This window comes from Typopeltis vanoorti, chromosome 18, assembly GCF_054136105.1.
Source record: "Typopeltis vanoorti isolate ZY-2024b chromosome 18, IOZ_Tvanoo_1.0, whole genome shotgun sequence".
NCBI lineage: Eukaryota > Metazoa > Arthropoda > Arachnida > Uropygi > Thelyphonidae > Typopeltis > Typopeltis vanoorti.
Window position 1 is genome coordinate 29,835,002 of NC_143566.1, and position 23,511 is coordinate 29,858,512.

Genomic DNA, 23,511 nt, shown 5'->3' on the forward strand with positions numbered 1-23,511 from the left:
AATGACAATATTAGTAAGGAACTAAATGTCATTGATTCATTCAAAAGAAGATCGTTATTTAGGTGAATGGATGTGGTTAGTATTGGCTTAGAGGACCAAAATGTTAGATATAACAGTATTCGGGACCAGATAGGTAGGAGATTAATTTGAAAGAAATTGTTGATAAGATGGTAGATATAATATAAACTTAATATTGTGATTTGCTATCATGGTATTGAGTACACTTTTAAGAGTATACATTAGGAATGATAAATTATATAAATTTGTTAATATTTATTAATTAATATATACATTATATATTAAAGCTTCTGCAGATTTAAAAAAATAAAAACTCTTTAACAGATAGATAGCCACTTCTTTCTTATTGGAGCTCTGGAAGATTTAATAGGGCTTTAGTAAATGTTCTTATTCATTCCCCTCTCCTTGGGTTATTCTGTAATATCCAGAGGGATGCAGAAGGGCAAATCTTGATAGTAGACTGGAAATATTGTGGATGAGTAATAAGATTCCATTTAATGGACGAGTTAAATGAAAATTCTTCCAGCAACTACAGCCATATTTATACGGTGCCTACTACATCTGGAGATTGGGACTGTATTGAAAACCCCACGTTATACAAAACTTAGAACACCCCAGAAATGGAAAAGTAGGATATGCGCAGTTACAAAATATGTCTTGACAATGCTGAATTAGCAGATATTTGAAGGATTCACAGACCTAATTTCCAGGCTTACACTTACATGAATCAAGGTATTGGTACTTGTGTTGATTGAATTTATATCTCTTCTTCCCTTATTTGTTTGTTTTCCTTTTCAGTCGTTTCCGACCATAGGTGACTTTGTAGGCATTGCCCACTAAGTATTCCTGGTGAGATTTTTACAGAGTAGTTCACCATTGCTTTCCCCAACCCAGGACGTATTCATGACTGTAGTCCATGTGTGTGTTCATGGAGCCGGTTTGCCACACACACACACACACACACACACACAAACAATTATGGCCATTAGACAAACTATCTTCATCTGTTTCACTGCTCAAGGTTAAATTCATGTGTATGGCTTTAAATTCTCTTCACCCTCCAACACATTACTGGTATCCATATCCTGAATTTCACCTGTTTCCAAAGCAGTGTATCTGCCACTGCTCAATCCTGGGATCGGGATTCTTGTCTCACAGTATCTCCCACTGCCTACATTTCATGCACACATACACATTCCGTACCTGCCACATTTGTAAACAATGGGATGTGTACATACTGCATGCATGGTGAGCAACAAAATCATCAGTGGATATAGTACTGAGCATTGAAATAAACAAAATGATATCACGTCTTACTACTAATACTTAGCTTATTTTTTTAACACGAGAGCAAGGGAAAGAAGAAGGAGAGAGACAGGAGAAGAGTGGAAATGGCAGAAAGTTGGGAGAGTTTAGAAGCAAGGCATCAAAGAGCAAGATAATGTATGACATGCATCACCGCTGTCTTCTCATGCTAGCAGCACCATGTTTCTGTGAATCTGTTACAGATAGGAAACATTAGAACATGCATTCTATAGCTGCTCTCTCGCCATGCATATTTGGAATAGTTATGTGTTGGGCATGCGATTACTTACAATGGAACAGGTTCTTTTTTTTTTTTTTTTTTTTTTTTTTGTAATAACTCCAACATGTCAGCAATGAGAAGAGAAGTTTAATTTTTATGATTAATGAGTTAAAATTACCATTTATGGAAAGTTAGGGGAAAAAAAACATGGATTTGAAGAAGAGCAATATGATATACAAATGCTTTACAATGTTGTATCATGAAAATTTTATTGTTCACAATCAGACTTTTTTTTTTTATTTTTTTTGTATTTAGAAAGAAGCATTCTAGGAGATACCAAATTTTTTGGTAGGTGGTGTAGACCAACCCTCCACATTATGCACTATTCACCAGAGGGAGATAAAATTCTATTTATTTTTACTATAAGACGTTTTTTAAATGGTTCCGTCCTCATAGGTCATTGTGGTCTTATGGTCAACTGCAGGGATATTATCAAGCTCTCTTGCATCCCTATACTAACTATTCTAGGCCTATGATGAACAGGTGATTTACTTTTCACCTCGATAAAGGTTGAAACTGGTCTGGGTAGTGACCCTTTCCCATAATGCATAATATTATACACATCCAGAAGAATGTGTTTTTTGCATTATGGGATAGTGAGGCAATTAATATGAAGTCATTGGCCTCTATATACAAGTAGCCTGGTCTTGATAATACTTCACATGCAAACTTTGTTTGTTTACACTTGGGTAAAGGATTAGACAAGAATGTAATTTCTTGGCAAGTTTAATTTAATTTGTAATCAGGTGAGAAAACTTTGTATATGCTATTGTTGTGTGAATGTGTTCAGCAACTGAAAATACTCAGAATGGCATAATATGAATTGTTTGTATCTTCAATGTTTGTAAGTAGAGGTTTGCCTCTATTCATGACTGAATAGTGGCAAGCTTTTTCTGAATCACCAGGGACCTGTACTCCCATCAAAAGAATAAAAGTGAACACAGCTTAACAGAAAGATGCTTAAATCTTGAATATATCTTTCTTGGTAACTAAGGAGGTTTTCTCTAGATTCTTAACTTCTGTCACTCATGTTCATAGGGGTGATTGTATCTTTCATCATTAATCACTGTTTGATTAACAAAATAATTGTACTGGTTTTAGAACATTGTATTAAATTGCATCAGTCCTTAAGATATCTTAAGGACTTTTTTACGACAACAAATTGCCATATATTGCAAAAATTGTCCAAGAGAAGATTCATCATACAGTGTAGATCACTCTGTGGGAACCATATCTTCAACTCCTCTAAAACATGAACTTAGAGGATAGCATGTCTAGTCAGATGCTTAGATGTGGTTAGATTGGTATGGCCAACAGTTTAATTCAGTTTTTGGTAAATCAGCAAGATGCATGTCATTGCTTGTGGTGACTTTGTGACTAGATCCAGTGTAGTTCATTTATAGAAATTCTCTCTCCTCAGGGCATGTTTCTGTTTTAATAACTCTTATATATTTGGATTTTTCCCATTATTTCAAAATGAATACATAGTGAGAAATAGTCATCTCTTGCTATAACAAATGTGTGTAAGGTATAGATGAAGAACCCCCCCACACACACACTAGTGCTGTGTGTGTGTGTGTGTGTGTGTGTGTGTGTGTGTGTGTGTGTGTGTGTGTGTGTTGAGGGGAGGATATAGGGAAGGATTGGAGAGAGATCCTACTAACATGTTGCTTGAAAAGCTGGAAATTATAGTTGTTGGCACCCTTTGTGAGAAGCCTCTTCTAGAGCACAAGCAGATGGAATAAAAGAGGGAAAGGAAAAGTAGTTTGTAATTGGACTATAAAGAATCTTTTTTATGTTGCTTCCACCCCCCCCCCCCATGAAAGTTTATTTGATTTTATTTATTTTTGTATATTTTTTGTAATTTTTAATTTATTATTTACATAGTCCAGAAACCCTGCTCTAGAGACCAAACATGGAACTTTTTTAAGCCACTTGAGGCCTCCACTAAGTGGGGAAGTGGTCTCACATTGGGCAATGAAATTCATCTCCCAATCACAAACATTCATGCCCATGGTGGGATTTGAACCTGCAGCCTATCATTTGGAGAACAGATATGCAAATCACTCAGCCAACCAGGCTGGCTACTGCTGCTCATGTTTTAACAGGTCCAAAGGAATGATGGATGCCAGTTTTATAGAGTAGAGTCCATGAATATCTGTAGGAAAGACATAGATATGTAAAAGACATTCTGAGAGATAATGATTAAAGTGAGTCAGTGAGAGAGGGATCATCAATCAGCCAAATAACTGTTCTGGACAGCATCAAAAATTTGTAGATAAGCTTTTGGTGCAACCCTTCAAACATGTTGGCTGTTCTGAGAATGGGTTGATTTAGGATTTTTACAGGGTGTAGTAGGCAGAAGGTTGAAAAGTAGCCTTCAACAGAAAAGCAGGCCCACTTTTTTTTTTTTTTTTTTTTTTTTAGAGGATGAGAATATTGATAAAAGGAAAAGCTATAGGTAACCTTTATTCTGGGGGGGGGGGTATTTTATCCTCTCTAGTAATTTGTGTATTATTAAAGAGGATAAAATCCCCCTCCTGGGTCATCTTCAGTGCTATCAAAATGCAATCTTGCCTTCTTCAACAATACACAAATTATCAGAGAGATTGAAATCTTCTTCCCCCTACTCCATAGAATGAAAGCTACTTATATGCTTTCCTTCAAGGCACTGGTTGTAGAATATCTTTAAGATAGGATGTGTAAGCATAGTTTGAGAAATTAATAGGAAGAGGAGGAGTTGTGGTCTGTATTATCATCAGCAAAACTGCAGATAGGGCTATTGAATGAGAGAGATGGGATATATGTAAGTGATAGACCAGTCCTGAGGCACTCTTGCATTGGTAAAGAAATTTGAAGAGCATAAGCCATCTGAGCAATGACTATGTGACTATACCGAGAGGTGACCTATTGTCCTGAAATATCAAGACAAATGAATGAGACTATATCTCATTCCAGATAACTTGTTGGGTGATGATTCATTTTTTTCATTGCTATCATGTAAAAAACTGTGTAGTTCTTTAAAAGTAATAATAATTTTTCAGAAATTTGGAATAAGTTATTAATTTTCTTAACTCTACAGGAAGTGAAGGACTGTAAAAGTCATATGACAGATTTTACTAATCAGTGGTACCAAGATATTCGAGGACCTGTAGACAGTGAAGAAGATTCTGATGGAGAAATGTAGAATTAAAGGATAACTAGGTAAATGGAATCCTCTTACAAAAAGTTTATTTTATTTTAACTGCATGCAGTTAGATGTGATTTCTATACAGTGTAAATATGTACTATAGAAAAATTAATTAAATTATTTATTTTAGTTTAATTAATTTTTCCAATGGGCATCATTAACGTATGAACCATTGAAAGAGAGCATTTGTTATTTCAAAGAATAAGTTTTATTTCAGAGCTCCACGAATCATATTTTCTTTCGACCTAAATAAAAAGGGATTGTATAAACAAAAGTACCTCTTTAAGTGTTATCATTCTCACAAATAGTGATTATTACTTTTTTTTTGTTGTTGTTGTCACTCTCTCACCCATTAAAAACTTCTAAACCTGTAGTACATTAGTACCATGGGTGGATGCTTAGGATTTTTTAAATTTTATTTCTGTTTTTATGTTTTTTTTGCACAATCCAGAAACCCAGCTCTAGAGATCAAACTAGGCACTTTTTCAAGTGACTTCAGGTCACTGATAAACAGGGTGGTAATCTAATGCCAGGAGATTGAAAATCTTCTCCCTCCTATTGGCAATCAGAAACATTCATGCCTATTGTGGGATTTTAACCCACAGCTTGAGTTAGAGAGTATGTATCTTAGTCAAATGCTACTTGTTTAGTAATTGACTTTGAGGCTGGATTCACACAATGCTAGTAGAATAATGGGTGTCAACATCAGTTGGCCACATGTTAGAAGTATGCTATCACTTTATTATCATCTGCTAATCAACATGCAACTTACAACCACCCTTGATACTATTCTATGTGTAAATCCTCAAGGTCAGCATACATGCAGATAAAAACTTTTTCCCATCTCTGATAAATAAAACCTTTAGCATGAGCTTTATGTTGTCACAGTAGTAGCACGTACAATGGCACACTTAATATAAATTTACAATTCCGTGATAATGCTATCATTGTTTTACCATGATACCTTGAAATAGTGATCTCTAGCTTATCTGGAAGACTCACTGTTAGACGCTTTGCCATTAGATTCAGTTAAGCATCATCATCATCATCACGAACCATGGGCTTACTGCCTGTTGGTGTCCGATGCCTTCTTCACTATCTTCTTCACCCTTTCTTTGTCCAGTGCACAGTGTTGCAGTTTCTGTACACCCATTCCACAGCAGTCCTTTATATCGTCTATCCATTCTCTGTGTGTGGTCTTCTGTTTAAACCATTCAAAATGCCAAACATAAATGTCTTTATCTTCCGGTCCGCACTCATTCTACAGATGTGTCCAAATAATTATTACTATTACTATTATTACTATTATTACGGGCAACTCCAGGGAGTCATTAGACTCATCGAGGGAGGCCCCAAATCATATTCATCACAACTATCCGACATTCATACAGTATCTATCATACCTCGCCTTAAACTCATTCACTGTCACAGCATCCACTACAGACTCAGGGAGCGCATTCCACTCATTCACTACTCTAAAAGTAAAGAACCCAGCTCTAACACCTTTACTAACCACACTTTTGCCCAGTTTCCATGGATGTCCCCTAGTCCTCCCACAACCAGCCCTGTTCTCAAAAATATCTTCTGAATTAATTTTATAGAAACCCTTCAGTAATTTGAATGTCTCAATCATATCTCCCCTCCTCCGCCTATCAACCAATTTTTGCAACCCACAAATCCTCAACCTGTTCTCATACGGTTCATTCCACAGACCTGCTATCATCTTGGTCACTCGCCTCTGGATCCTCTCCACCTCCTCCCCATCAAGAAGAAACCTAGGTGACCAAATCTGAGCACAGTAGTCTAGATGGGGTCTTATCAAGGCTCGATAGAGAGGAACAATAACCTGCTTGTCTCTGCTTGTCAACGTATTCTTCAGCAACCAAGTGATTTGATGAGCTGTTTTGGTCACTTTTGCAATGTGTCCCCTAAATTTCAATTCCTTATCCACCAACACTCCTAAATCTCGTGCCTCATCAATTTCCTGGAGCAGGGTTCCACCAATGCAGTAAACTGCCGCCAATCTTTTCACCCCAAAATGCATAACCTTACATTTTGCCACATTAAACTGACATCCATTCTCCTTAGCCCAGACCTCCAATCTATCCAAATCATCCTGCAAAATTTTGACGTCATCTGCATTCACTATTGCCCTACCCAACTTCGCATCATCCGCAAACAAATAAACTGTTCCTCTCAGATCATTTCCTATATCATTTATGAACAAATTAAACAGCAGTGGTCCAAGAACAGATCCTTGTGGCACACCACTAGTCACAGGCCGTCTTGTGGACTCTACTCCCGAGTAAACCACTCTCTGATATCTCTCCGTCAACCACCCTCCTATCCATCTCACCAACCCTATGTCCATTCCCATATGCTGCAATTTACTGATTAGAATTCCATGTGGAATCCTGTCAAAGGCCTTGGCAAGGTCCAGTAGAATCACCGTAAACCCATTACCCTTATCCAGTTCAGCCGTCACTGTGTTATAATACGTGAGCAAGTTACTGAGGCATGACCTACCCTTCACAAAACCATGCTGTCCCCGATACAGTATCCCATTTTCTTCTATCCAATCTTGTATTTTCCTCTTGACTATTTTCTCTAAGACCTTGACAATGATTCCTGATATGCTAATCGGTCGGTAATTTACAACAGCAGTCTTGGAACCACCTTTATGCAGTGGAACTATTTTCCCCTCTTTCCACCCGCTCGGGACTAACCCAGACCCGAGACTCAAATTAAACAAAATGGTCAAGGGTACTGACAATTCTTTAGCTGCTTCTCGTACAACACGAGCTGGTATACCATCCAATCCCACAGATGTATTGACATTGAGGTTATGCAATAGACTACTCACCTCCACTTCATTAACCACAATTCCCGTATAATCTACTGGTTTATTCGTTTCTGCAATGTCACCACCTGGATGATATACTTTTGCAAAGTGCTCACTCAGTAACTCAACTATCTCAACTGATTCAGTTACCTCCCTACCATCGACATTCTTTAAAATCAATCTGCCATGTACATGTTTCCTTTTACTTGCTACATATCTAAAAAACTGTTTAGGATTCTCTTTAGCCTGCTTGGCCAATGTTCTTTCGTAATCCTTTTTTGCTTTTCTTACCACACTCGTCACCCTTCTGGCCTGCGCTTTATACCGTTCATGTGCCTGCCGGTCACCCTTCTCCTTAAATTCCTTCCATAGTTGTTTCTTTTTTTGCAACTCAAGCTTAATGGTGTTATTCATCCATTTAACCCCTACTTGATTTATTATTCGGACTCTAGGTATACAGTCAGCCATTGCTTCATGCAAGCACTTCTTAACTACCTCCCATGCACTATCAACTTCTAGTCCTTGCAGTTGTACATGCCATGGCACTGAACCAATCAAACTCCTAAGCTTGTCATACTTTCCCGCCCGATAATTCCACATGTACTCTGTCTTAATTGAAAATTCTACACCTTTAGCCACCTCCCAAGTTAAGACCCTATGATCACTCTCACCGATTGGTGGCAATGTGGTCATATTTGTTACAGCCAAATCCTCAGATGTAATTACTAGGTCAAGCACTCTCTGACCCCTAGTATTTTCCATTACATGCTGTCACAGATAGTTATCCCTTAATAACCGCATAAAATCCAGTTCCTTCCTCCCGTGTGTCCTCTCCTCACTCCAATCAATGAGACCATAGTTGAAATCTCCCATAATAATCACCTTCCTTCCACCCATTTCTTCTATTTGCTTGTGCATACTGTCACCACCATCTTTTCCATCACCTGGTCTATAGCAGCACCCAATTGTATATTTAGTTCTGCTAGCCACAATCTCACACCAAATGGCCTCAAATGTGCTCTTTTCTCTATCCTGCAATTCAACTTCTATTCTCCTTGGCTGGAGCTCATCAGCTATCATCAACAATACTCCTCCCCCCATTTTATTCTCTCTGTCATTCCTGAACACACTATACCCATCACATTCAATCCCACTAGTTATATCATCTACAGTCAGCCATGTTTCACTAATACCTATAACCTGTGGTCTGGAAGTGCCAACCATGGCCAAAAACTCTTCCTTCTTGTTCCTAATACTCCTAGTATTAGTGTACATGAATTTAAGACCCCCCATTAGCCCCAACCCTACCTTGATGCCTTATATTAACTATCCCACTCTGATTTGTTGTCCTTATTTGCTCTGGCATATTTTATTCATTCTTACATTCAACTGCCTCCCTAAGGACTGTATATCTACTTCCCCCCCTTTAATAAATCTAGTTTCCCTGAATTTGCACATCCACCACATTCAGCAACACTTTCTCAAGTCTTCTTACACCGTAACCATTCAAATGCAAGCCATCCATCTTATATAGATCCTTTCGCCTATCGAACTCACTCCACACGTCCACAAATTCCACACCACTCGTCATACATAACCCACGCATAAAGTCATTCGCAATTATGGCCCTCCTTTTAAACATTTCACTGTCATACCGTGGCAAAAGACTAATCATTCTAACTCTCTCACTCTTTTCTTTTGCTACCTCAAACAATTCATTCAGGTCCTCTATCATTTCCATTTTATCTCCTTTCAAATCATTCGTACCTGCCACAACAATCATTTCTTTCACCCTTTCCTTTTGCTCTCTAATAGACTCAGTTGCATCCTTTATGGTCGCACCAGGTTGGTACGATTTTGTCAAATCCTGTACTATCACACCTCGTACTAACAAGTCTCCATACAGCACTCTATCCTTCATTTTGTTCATGTTCACACTCATACGTCTATTTTTCCTGTCATACTTTTTATTATTGGCTGGTTCATTCAGTCGACTTTTGCTCATACGCTCTAGCTGCTGTTTTGCCCATTGTATCGCACCATTCACCAAAGCGATCTCACTCATTGCATCTATCTCATCTTTTTTATTCTCAGTAAAACCATTAATACTATCATTCACACTTTCTACATTCACACTCTCACAATTCTCTGGTACAACCTCGCCGTTTCTTGTCATATCCCTATTTTCTTCATTCTGAAGTTTGACAAAAATATCACATCCACGATCCAAAATACTCTTCAATTTCTCATTCTCTCTACATTTTCTACACACATTCACTCCTTTATTATCATCTAACCACACTCCGACCGCACTCCGCAAAGTGTACATTTCGCAGCTAGTACACTGAATCATCTCTTTTATACTACCATTCTTTGATAAAGATGGCGAACCATCATTACTGGCCGCTATTTTCCTTCGTACTGGAGCCATACTTAATTGCAACGTATTTTATCAAATTATAAATTATAACACACCAAAAACACACAAAAAGATGCACTAAGAGACGCAAGGCAAACAAAACTATGCAATATTAAATAAATTTATCAACGATAACTGAAAATAATACTTATCTTATCTGGAGCTTTCACGAACACTACACACTACGAATCCCTCTAGTGGCGACAGCCCCAATAAAATATGTTATAAAGACACACAAAATACTCTAAAAACACAAAAATCGTTCTAATATACTATAAAACCAATTTTCTAAGGAAAAACACACAAAAAAAACCCGCCAAAAATCACCAATTTTACACGAGCGCTAAATTACACCGTATAACCTCGAACCCAATTCCTATTCCAGATTGTTAAATTAAGAGATATTAAATCCCACATTATTTCAAAGCCGAATAAGAAACTCAGAGATCGGAATCAAAGAGTTTCATGCCGAATATAGTAAACTATAAAAGATTTGGTGAATTTTAGGTGCACCCATAAATTACTTAAATAAAAGAACCAATAGGCTTCACTTTGGAAATGTAACATTATTTAAGTAATTTATCGGTGCACCTTTTTGTCAACTCGTATAGCAAAGTACATGAGTTATTTTCGTTATAACGTCAATATTACCTGGTCTACCTGCTCACTGATGAAACCTCAAGAAAGGTTGAAACCGGTCTGGGTAGTGACCTTCCACCATAATGTATAACATCATACATCTCCTAGGAGATGTGTTTTACATTATGGGTAATACTAAGAATAGTGATCAGAACTTTACCCACCTTTGCAACGAGTTGCCCTAGTGTTGAACTACATTCTTTAGCTTACGCTACAATCTGCTGAAACTTTTATAGTTTACTATATTTGGCATGAAACTCTGATTCCGATCTTTGAGTTTCTTATTCGGCTTTGAAATAATGTGAGATTTAATATCCCCTTAATTTGAATAATGCTACATCGCTGAAGTCAGATTGTTAATTCTCATTCCATGTACAGATATTCCTTTTGCATCTTTCTTCAGTTTGTCCATTGCTCTTTCTAAATGTGCGATGAAAATGGTTGGTGAAATTGGGTCCCCCCCGTGTCTAGTACCTCTGCTTGTTCTAAATCATTTCCCCTGATAAACATCTTTTAATATAGTTATTAGTTTTTTTATCAATTCCATAGGATTCCAGAACTGCTAATGTCACTTTCTGAAAATCAACAAAGCAAGTATATATGTTTTTGTTTTTTCTTCTAGCTTTCTCTGCGATTAACCTCATTGTCAAAATCTATTGAATTGTAGTTTGAATAGATCCTGCTTGCTCATCTGCAAGGTATGCTTCCAATTGTGTTCTCAATCTTTGTCAATATCATCATCATCACCACTTTACCAAGGTGACTTGTCAAGGCAACTGTTTTATAATTTTTACATTCTAGCTTATTTCCTTTCTTGTATAATGTCACTAATATTGATTTCACCCACTCCTTAAGGCATTTTCCCTTCTTTCCATACCATATTACATAGTTGGTGCATTTCTGTAACCATACTTTCACCACGTATTTAATAATTTCTCCAGTGTTATTATCATTACCAGGACTCTTGTTGTGTTTTAGCCTTCCTATTGCTTTTTCTACCTCTCCTCTTAAAATCATGCTCATTACCTAGTGGTGATATCTGCTTCAATTATTTAGTCAGTTTCTCAACTATATCTAAATCTAGTTTTTCAGTTAAGTATGTGTTTGTTAATTTTTCTTTTTGTCGGATTTATCTATTGTTACGCTTTCCTTTATCTTTATTATTTTGTATTATTCTTTGCGTGATTTTCTTTCTTATATATACTTTGGCTTCAATCTGCTATCTTTAACTTCATGTATCCCTAAGTCTTCTATCTTACTTGAATATGTGATCTTATCGCTTATCTAGCAAATTTCTCAATTTTGGGCCTCCAGAAATACCTATTCCCTAATCACTATAAGCTATCCTTATTCACTCAGGCAAATTTATTTACTGCGCCAGCCTGGGCCTTAAGGGTAGAGTTAAACTCAGCCTGTGGATAGTTATAGGGTATCAGGTGCTACTAATATCATTTACTATAATTCAGGAGCCTAAGGTTTTCTAGTTTATTTGCAGTTGTGCCCCTTTTCTCTCTTAATTGGGATATTCCCGTGTGCATATATGATCACAGGTTCGAAATTTTATGAAGGGTCATAGTCAGTCAGCATGGTCAGAAATACAGACATGAAAGGTATCAAACAATTTTAATGAATTCGTTATTTAATACAGGAACAAAACAGTTATTAATACTAAGTTAAACTCTTACTTTCCTCTCACTCTCTCATTCTTAAAAATAATCATTGATTTCTAAATCCGTACAATTCAAATTTCACAGCTCATTTGACATTTTAGTTTACAACTCATTAGGCCAGCTGGGCATTTAGCACATTAATATTTTCCCTCAAGTGGATTATGACAAAATATCTAATAAACTAATAGTTATTAAAATTCAGTCCAAAGGTATAGAGTTATTCATATAAGTTTCAATTCTTCATACTTCCTTTTATCACAAATTCGAAATACACTCTTTTCCATACTGTTAGGGGTGCTTAAGGGTCAAAGCTGTATAACTGAGAGGAGACCTCCACATAGCCTTCAAAGGAATGCGGAGAACCGACCAAGGCTTCTGACCTAATGTCCAATCCTCATCTTCTCGTGGTGCACCCTGTTGGGTATCTACTTGGATACTGAACAAACGAGGATGGGCTGCCAATTTTGGATTTAGCTGACCAAATTGTATTCTTATTGGTTAAACCAAAATAAAAAATGATGGTACAACATGACAAAATTTCATGCCGGCTGGGGCGTCGCCCGGTTAAACAAGGCCCCCGTTGTTTTTGCCAGGGAACCAGGGCGAACAGCGAAAAGTCAGCTACTGGAACAAATCTGAAAACAAACCCCAACTCAACATCACCAGAGTTAAAGATCGGTACTATCAACGTAAGAAGCCTGAAGCAAAGAAATGGAGCTAGCTGAGGAATTAGATAAGTACCAGATCGACATAATAGGGGTGACTGAAACAAAAAAGACCAAAACTGGTGAGATCTTTCTGAGCAATAAATACAAAATGTTATATTCATGCAATGACAATCAAGGAAAAGAAGGAGTAGCCATAGTATTCAACACAAAATACGAGGCTAATCTTCTTGAATGGCAGTCAGTCTCAAGTAGAGTAATGTGGGCAAATATGAGAATGGGGAACTGGACAATGAGACTAATTTGTGCCTATGGTCCCACAGAAGGTTCTACTAGGTAAAAGTGGAGGAATTTTTTGAAGCTTTAGAGAGAAAGCAACTGACGCAACGAAAAAGGAAAAGTTTGTCCTTGTTGGGGACCTAAATAGCGGAGTAGGGAATGATTGGCAGACATACAAAAATATTTTGGGAAAATTTGGAGAAAAGAGCAAAGCTAATAATAATGGCAAATACTTGGATTTCTGATCAGGACATGGACTGGTTATTACTAACACCATGTTCCAACATCAAAATGTGCACAAATTCACATGGAGAGGAGAGGCTAGGAATAAGAAAAGTCTCGTTGACTATGTTATTGTTGATAGTGATGTTTTCTCCCTGGTGCAGGACACCAGAGTGTACAGAGGATTTGAAATTGGAAGTGATCACTATTTAGTCTTGAGCAGGATAAAATTGAATTTCATATTGAAAAGAATAACATATAAAAAAGTTTTAAAGCGAATAAAAGGTGAGCAGCTCTCAGATGTGAACTATAGACTAAAATACACAAAGATTATTGAAGAAAAAATGAAAGAGTTTGAGAACAGGAATCAAACCTTGGAGATTCAGTGGCAAACTCTGAAGAAAACATTGATTGATTCTGCCAGAGAGGCATGTGGTGAGGTTGTCTGCAAGGATAAAAAAATCAGAACTCCCTGGTGGACACAAGAAGTTAAAGAGGCAGTGAAGGAAAAGAAGAAAGCATATCAAAAGTTCCTGTCAAATAAGTCAGCTTGTGCTCTTAGAGAATATAGAAACAAATGCAAGAATGCTAAACACTGTGTAAAACTAGCTAAACAAAAGTCATGGGAGGACTTTGGCAAGAATATAGAAAATAAATATGAAGAAGGTGGCAAAATATTCTGGAGGTTGTTGAAGAAGCTTAGGAATGGAGGAAAGAGTACTGTAAAAGGAGTTAGAGATGATAAAAGTGACATGAAAACTGGTGAAAAAGATATCCTTGAAGTATGGAGTAATTACTTTGAAAAACTGCTAAATGAAACAAGCAGTGATGACAGCACAGTGGTAAAAAACATTGACCAGGCATGCAGGCAGGAATACATATCTATACTTGAAGTGGAAAAAGCCATCAAAGGCTTGAAATGTGGAAAGGCAGCTGGAGTAGATGATATTCGACCAGAAATGCTGAAGTATGGTGGTATAAGTCTTACAGTGGCTGCACTGCATAGTTCAGAAAGCTGGACAGAGAGACGAATTCCCGATGATTGGATTATAGCTCTCATAGTACCCATATATAAAAAGGGAAATAAAACTGAATGTGAGAATTACAGAGGTATTTGCCTACTGAGTGTTCCTGGCAAGATCTATGCAAGTATACTTGAGAAACGGTTGAGAAGAATTGTGGAAGAAAAGCTTGGTGAAGAACAAGCTGGATTCAGGCCAAACAGAGGTTGTCAGGATCAGATCTTCACTTTACGACAAATAGTCGAGAAAGCATGGGAATATAACAGAGATCTGTATTTAAGTTTTATCGATTTGGAAAAGGCATATGATAAGGTGCCAAGAGAGAAGCTATTCAATACGCTGCTGTTATATGGTGTCAATGGGGCATTATATCAAGCAGTACTTAGTCTTTATTTGAGTTCTAAGTCAGCAGTTAGAATTGAAGGAAGTACAGGAAGATGGTTTAATGTTAAATCTTGTGTGAGACAAGGATGTACATTATCCCCTCTGTTATTCATTATCTATATGGATCACATTATGAAGGAAAGTGACATTAAACATGATATCAAAATTGGAGATGTTAATGTCAGCTCTTTGCTTTATGCGGATGATGTTATACTTCTAAATAAATCCGCTACAAGTCTGCAAGATTCTCTGACTAAATTGAATAGCTGTTGTAATAGATATGGTATGAAGGTTAGCAATAAAAAGACAAAGACAATGAAAATAGGCAGAATCAGTGAAAATGTCAACTGTGTTGTGAATGGAGAACCTGTGGAACAAGTAAAACATTTCAGCTACTTAGGCACGATTTTTAGTGAAGATGGTAAATTAAATATAGAAATAGACAACAGAATCAGCAAAGCTGGTATGGTGGGAAGTCAATTGAATAAATTCATATGGAATAAGAGAGAAATTAGTCGGAACACTAAATTAGCTGTAAACAAGACAGTGTTCAAACCAGTTTTAACTTATGGATCTGAGAGCTGGGTCAGAAGTAAAACAATTGACCAAAGACTAGAGACCACAGATTTGAGATTTCTGAGAAAGATTATAGGCGTGAATAGATGGCATCAATGGCAATATCGTATTAAAAATGAGGATATTAGGAAAGAACTTGACATTGTCAGCATCCAGGAATGCGTTAGCAGAGCTAATCTCAGGTGGTATGGTCACCTAAACAGAATGGGCGAGGAAAGATTAGCAAAACAAATGTTCTCTGCCAGGTTGGCAGCAAAATGACCCAGAGGAAGACCAAGATATAGGTGGATTGATACGGTACAAAGTGCCTTAAATGATAGAAATATAAGATCTGATAATATTGGAGTCTTGACAAGTAACAGACTGATTTGGAGGAAAATTGTAGATAGGAAGTTAGTAATGATATAATTTTTTCATGTAGTACTATCATATCCTGATCAGGACATGGACTGGTATTACAAAGAGGGTATTACACCCCTTATGGGTACATGGCAGGAATTTGATGATGATGATGATAGTTAATTTCTCTAAAAGGGGTTAGAACATATGAAAGTACTTATCTACACTGTTTCGGTTTCTCTCCGTCCTTCCTTCTTTATGAAGATTCTGGCTATCTTGATTCTACTGCCACGTGAGATTCACGTGCTCTTCCTGAATCGGGTGCTGTTTCTTTGCTATGGATTTACGTCAATGCTTCTTGTCATTGAACATAGGCCGATCTTGCCGTGCTGTGTAGCGGTGCCATGCTGGAACCTCTCAAAGGTCAGCTCTTAAAAATAAAAACTGAACCACGATGAACACTTGTAGCACACGGTGAGGGTACAGGAACAAACAAAATGGGGGGTTTCTCTCCGTGTTGTGGATTTTATTCGCTCCCCAAGAGCGCCACCTTTCCGAGTTTGATTTTTCCTATCGTCCTGCCGATTTGTCCCCGACTGGGTGACCTCACCGATCCTCCTACGGGGCTTTCTAATTCCGGGAAGGTATGCATCATGATATTTTCTCAGATGTAACACCTGTGAACACTTACGCTCCCCTTGTAGCATTAGGCCGACCTTTGCTCCATCTTGCCGAATAATTTACATTCTTTTAGGTGTAGAATATCACTAATAATTTCTTTTGCAATTGCCCCTTTTTTGTTGACTTACATTTACATTTGATATAGAAATACATTAACTTCAGTTTAAACAGTTCTAAATTTAATTTGCAAGATGTTATTTCCTATAAAACATGGTCACTCTGTGCTAAATGATAAGTATGCTTATTTAATTTATGTTTACTATTAGACTCTGGAATGGTGACGTCATATAGAATGAGGTCGCCTGTTTCAGATCTAACACTGTTTAGCATCCAGTCTGCACAATAGCCATTTTAAAACTGCACTCTCAAAAACAAGTCTCAGGCGAAATCTGACATACTTTTGAAGATATGCATTATATTAAATGCTTTCAATGAAAGAAATGAAATAAAAAAGTAAACAGAGTCATTTCTGTGATTTTCACCAAATTTATGTTTTTCAAATAAGCAAAGTGGTGGTATTACACCAGGTTATAAAACTCACCTACTACTTGTGCTACTTGATACTACAGAGGTTTGGCTTTTCCTCTGAGGGAGTGTGGACTGTCTCATCCCTTTCTGTATTTCTTCACTGCTAAATAGTTTCTTCAAGCCTAACAGCCTAATTTCCATTGGTCCAACTAATGGCCCATCAGTATGAAGCATAAACAGATTGGTCGCTATATTGTGTAAGAACTTCACTGAAGTTTGGTGTACTCTACATTGTGGTGGCCAAAACATTAGCTTCATCAGTGTGTTAGAATTCTGAGGTTTGGTTCCAGACACTGCAGTTGTGTAATCTGTCTTGGCTATCCTGAGAAGAATGTCTTCATCCTAAACCCTTTACTTATGAATTCCCTTTCTGGAAGCGAAAGTGACATTGTGACAGTTCTGTCTTTACTCAGGTTTATGACGGAAACTATACTATTGTTCATAATTATTAAAATTTTTTGTTAGATCTCACTAGTGTTTATTTCCTGGGATCTTGGGATTAGATAAATATCCCAAGAAATCCTGGAATTTTCTTTTTTTTTTTCCAAAATAAGAATGCATGCTAATCTTGCTCACAAAATCATTATATGAAATTTTACTATTTCCTGAGGGTAGTATTTTTGAACAAAGAAGAATTTTTACTCTCATGATAAAACATTTAAACTTTGCTGTTCTAGGAGTATTGCCCACAGATAGTTCTCAGTTGTCACCTATCATCCACATTACATGGTATATCTACTGCTTTATTATTATTATTATTATTATTTTTTTTTACTTTTAAACTCCTCAATATTGGATCCAAAATCATTTTCTTGACAATATTTTATTAAGAACTCCAAAGAAGAAAGTGCAAAATGTACAAAAAAGGGTGGTTCCACATTATGTTGATGCTGGTCAGGCTCAGAGTTTAAACTAGCATTTGAAGCAAGAACTGTTATTGTTTGAAACAATAGGGAACAGAACTTCTAACATCATGAATTTATCAGCAATTTTTATTTATAAGCAAGGTGAGGAGAAGTCATCTTAGTGATAGAAGTATTGTTTTTTAAGAAAATATTTAAATTTTTTTGATTGACTAACCATTGTAAGATAAAGATTTTATGATCAAAGAAATGAATAAAATAATATTTTTGAATTCCAAAATATTCCAAAATCAAAAATAAATAGGTGTACTTGACCAAGAAGGAGATGATGTAGCAAAGACTGAAAAAAAATTCTACTTGGGGTAAATTTATAGAAGCTGATAATTCTATGTAATATCTTTAATAAAGATTTAAGATCAAGACTGGATGATAGAACAAAATTTACAAAAGCAATATTAGCACTTCAAAATCTAGTCCTTATATGTATGGAAGTGAAACTTCCATACAGGAATAGATTTTGAATATGAAATATTAGTGATATAGCAGTGAAACTTCCATATCACTAATAACATGTACATCTTAAAAGAAAACAGAGGTTGCTGGCATTTGAAATGAGATGCTTTAAATACTCATAAATTACTATACACAGATCATATTACAAGTTTAAGTGAAGCAAACTATATTAGATTAAAATAGAAATATATTCTTAGGACATTTTTGTAGCATCAGTCATCCTAACTAAATATTGTAAATTAATTTTATGATCATAAATATTACAACTGCTTTAAAATTCAGAAAATTTAAAGTTTTAATCCTGCAAACTAAATTGTTTTTATATTATTGCTAACTTGTTATGAATAACTGATTACTTGTATGAAGAGATATTGCAGTCTGTTCGTGTGAATTCTGTTTGTTATTCAGTTATTGAAATCTGTTGAGATTTTATTTTATTATTTATTTATTCATTTTTGATCTTCTAGCATGTTCTCAGCATTTTTCACTTTGGAGTGCTCCAATCATTCTAAAGAGATAGAGATGAGAACTTCTTATCACAATAATTTGTAGTTTGCTTTTCTTCACTAATGATCTGCAGTACTTCAACCATGTAATTCATGTCATCTTCAGAAAAATGGGAAAGAGAAGGTGATTGTATTCTTTATTCTGCCTTTAAAAGATCTCAAGAAGCTAAGGAAAATTACTGGGGATTTCATTAGTTAACAAAGATATAACTGTAAATCTCTCTCTCTCTCTCATTAACTCTTTGCACAGCCCTCCCCCCCCCCTCCATATCCCAAACATTCTAATCATTTCTAACCATTCCATCCATGATTTTTATATCTGTTATGTTAAATGTTGTTATTTTACATTTAATCTGCTTATATTCATGCCTATACTTAAAATGCATGTCCTGCTATATGAATTGTTGTAGGTAATTAATTTTTAAGTTTAAATAACCAAGGTTTATCTAATGGTGAAAATTAAGCATGATAATGATTATAAATCCTCATTAATTATATTACATTTGAAACTGTTATTTTAGATGCCACTTATATGACTTTAAATTCTTGCATAAAATATGATTTAGGGAGATCATGCTATGTAAAGTTGCTTATCTTTACTTGTTGAAAGTTTTTCAACTTGGTTACACTATAAATTAAATCTGCCAAGAAATTATATTCTTGGTTTACTCCTCGCAAACAAAGTTTGCACATGAAGTAGCTTCAAGACTGGGCAACTTGTATATAGAAGCTAATGACTTCACATCACTTGCCTTAATATCCCATAATGCAAACCACATATCCTTATGGATATGTATAATGCTATGCATTATGGGAAAGGTCACCACCCAGACTGGTTTCAAACTTTATTGAGGTCTCATCGGTGGGAGCCAGACCCAGAACTGATAGCAAGGTTAAAGTATGTATCATTTATTACTTCACACACGAATTTGTTTGCTTACACTTGAATAAAGGATTAAACCAAGAATATAATTCCTTGACATATTTAATTTATAGTATAACCAAGTGGGAAAACTTTCAACATCTATCTCTAATCCAGAGTATTTTAATAATGTGTGCCACCTTTTAGCTACTCGTATATGGAAATGTGACTTCTGCATTACTTCAACCTTGGTATCACTTCTGGGTCTGATTCCCACTGATGAGACTTCAATTAAGGTCAAAACCAGTCTGTGTAGTGGCCCTTTCCATAATGCATAGCATTATACATGTCTGTAAGGATATGTGCTTTGAATTATGGGATACTAAGGCAAATGATGTGAAGTCATTAACTTCTTTATACAAGTTGCTCAGTCTTGAAGCTACTTCATGTGCAAACTTTGTTTGCTTACACTTGGATAAAGGATTAAACCAAGAATATAATTTCTTGGCATCTTTAATTTATAGCATAACCAATTGGAAAAAACAGGTTGCAATTGTTTACAAGCAGGTTGGTTGATGGTTGATATATGTTGGACTGCATGTTGATAATTTGGATGTGCTCAGTCCAAATTTGTATTGATTTTTTTCTATAGTTAGTCTTTTTTTTTCCCTGCCCTCCTCTTTGGAGGGAGAAGGATGTAGCCGGGAGAAAAGAAGAGGTAATAGTCTCTGCTGTAATATTTTAAGTATGCTGAGCTGATCTAATCTGCAAACCTGACCATGACAATATCATCATTGCCATCCAATAAACACCATCGTTGCAATTACTAAATGATGAATCACCAAAAAACACTGCCTTGCTAAAGGAAATCTGGACCAGTAATTTTCTTCTTTGTGAAAATGAGAAGGTAAAAACAATCTGTTCCTATTCTGATGACCTTTATGCCATGAATAACTTATCTCTATGTACTGTTATGCACCTCACTCAAGGCAAATCCTTACCTTGTGTGTGTTTTCTCCTCGTGCAGCATGATTTACATAAGTTGGAGAAGGAGGGGGTCATTAGTTTGGGTCCTGGCATAGCTGAAACATTTTACAGATATAAGTATGCTATCTGTATGGAAAACAAATTGAAAAGCATGCATTCAGGGCATACAGCATGTGCTGCATGCATGATGTATTCACAATATAAATAACATAGTTCTCTGTTGAATTAGTTAATACATAAAAATCATCTATATTCAACTGTATATGTGTATCTGGAAGAAACCATAACATACTTGAAGGTGGGGTTTCCAATTTTTCTGCCACTCCACCTGATAATGTGTCATTTCTTAATTTTATTATTTTATGGACAAACATTAAAATATTGTTTTAGTTTAAGATTATTAAGATTTCAATTCTAATACTTGTCGCTGTTGTTTCTAATTTATTATTTCATGAAATCTGCTCATTTCAAATGAGCAGATTTCATGAAATAACCCAAACTTCTTTCAAATGAGAAGATTCAGGATGGCACCAAAATGTACTTAGGTGTTTATGTACTTAGTTTTTATTATTTAACCACCTTACCGGCCATTATCGATCAAATATGCATCCTCATATGCTTCGTATCCATCATATATTTCAATGTAATATCAATAGTTTTGCAATTTTAATATGCACTTCGCATCCATGTTTACTTGGATGTATATATACGTCCTGGCCGGTAGCGTGGTTAAATATGATACAAATTTTACTGCTGTTCTTATTGCTTTTGTTTTAAACTTTTTTCCAACTTTTTTTTGCATAAACTGAAAAATGTAGTCAGATGTTATGCTAAGAATTTATGAAGGATGTGAAATTAAGTAGATTTTTATACATACTGATATTTATTATATTTTATACTATATTTAAGTCATTAAACATCTTTGGATATTACAATGTAAATTAAAAAATAAAAAAATTAAATGGATGATTGAATAAAAGCTGCAAATTTTAGACAAATTTGTTAGCACAAATGAATTGACGTATAATAAACACTTAATATTATTCCTGTAAATTATATTATTCTCTTTTTGAAGAATAATGTATAAACTGTATTAATTTTTAATTTGTTATATATCATCTCTGGGAGCTTGGTTTGGTCTGGTTTCAGAATATAAATAGTGGTTTCTATGAAGCAATTTAATTTGTACAAATATGACAAACTAACGAAATAATATCATTAGAATTTATATATGTTATAGTAATTGATAATATTTAGTTTTTACATTTGATTTAGCCATATTAATCATTATAGGTAATTTAAAATTTTTTTTTTTCGTGAATCACCTGAATCATATTTTTACTGTACTGTTTTAATTATGAATTTTATTATTAGTTTTATCAAAAATTTTTAGATGCCATTTTTGAGTATACTAAAGAAGATATCTATAGAAAGGAGCTTGGTCTGTTGGAATATTAGAAGCAGATTATGTGATACTAATTTTCAAATTCAAGTAATGTATTAATAAACAGTTCTGTAATTTATCATCATGGACTGTGGTTTTGTAATTAGTAGAAAAGATTTCTGCCAAAGTCAAATTTTTATTGACTGCATGTATATAATTAATGAATAAAATTTCTGTAAATGTAAAAACAGTATATTTTTAGAATTGGCTTGCAAAGTTATGCACTTTGTTGCTACCTGTGAACTCTATTGTAAAATACTTTTTGTTGAAGTTTTTATGGCTGGTTACAAATATTGTGTTGCAAAAGTTTAGCAGACTGTCCGTCCTTAATGTCATATGATAATTATGTATGATATCACTGCAGATATTGTGTAATTTAAGGGATATAAATGTAAAAAAAAGTTTCATTTTTTAATTAATATATTTATACTGACTCAGTTTTTTTTTTTTTTTTTCACCAGTGTAATTCCTCTCATTATTTATTGCCACCATATTTACACTGTTTGAATACATAATAACAATCTGCTTATCTGAATATAAAGGTGATGATGCATTGAGATAGTTCTATCTTAAATAAGCTAGTCAGTCATACTTGTTTGTTGGTTGGGTAAAAAAAGAACTAGATATATTTATTTTTATTTATATGTGCTACAGCTCTTATATATATAGTTAACTTATGGAGAGCAAAGTTTTGTTTCTGAAATTTAATACAGAAGAAAATAAAAAAATGTACACTCTTTCTTGATTCATTTCAGAGTATTTCACCTGATCATTTTTCATTAATGCATTTAAAATTCAAAAACTTACAATAAACATTATAATGATATTTATAAATTACTTATGTATATTCTATAGGGTGAAGGCTTCTCCCATATTAGGAGAGGCCTTCGCCCTGTAGTGGGCGGAAATGACAGGCTAATCATCATATATACACACACACACACATACAGTATATATATATATATTTCATCTTTCATCTCCCTTTTACCCTCTTTTACCTTGCGGTGTCGAGGTTTTTTTATTATTAATCATCGGACCTAAAACCGTTCACAGGATAAGGTGGTCAGCCCTACGCCCCAGTGTATCCTATGTCCTGTAGTGTTGAGTTCTCAAGGCTGGTTTGCCTGCTTTGCAGGATGAAACCCCCCAAGATAAACTCAGAAAAAACCCTAATGTCCACGCCCAAGATCGGTATGTAGAAAGTTTTTTACGTATATATGTTTGTGTATATACACACACACATACATACATACAGGGTGTCCATAAGTTCCGACATA

General features: G+C 35.4%; 1 protein-coding gene across 1 annotated transcript in view; it reads left to right on the top strand.

Moving 5' to 3' along the window:
- The window catches only part of Nhe1 (Na[+]/H[+] hydrogen exchanger 1), a 262,652-nt gene extending 239,678 nt beyond the window's left edge, over positions 1 to 22,974 (top strand). The window contains exons 16-17 of the mRNA XM_090408190.1: positions 4,686 to 4,807; positions 18,903 to 22,974. Coding sequence (XP_090264316.1) covers positions 4,686 to 4,790 — 105 coding nt within the window. The 3' untranslated portion in view covers positions 4,791 to 4,807; positions 18,903 to 22,974. The remainder of the gene's footprint in view (positions 1 to 4,685; positions 4,808 to 18,902) is intronic.
- The last annotated feature ends 537 nt before the right edge of the window (positions 22,975 to 23,511 follow it).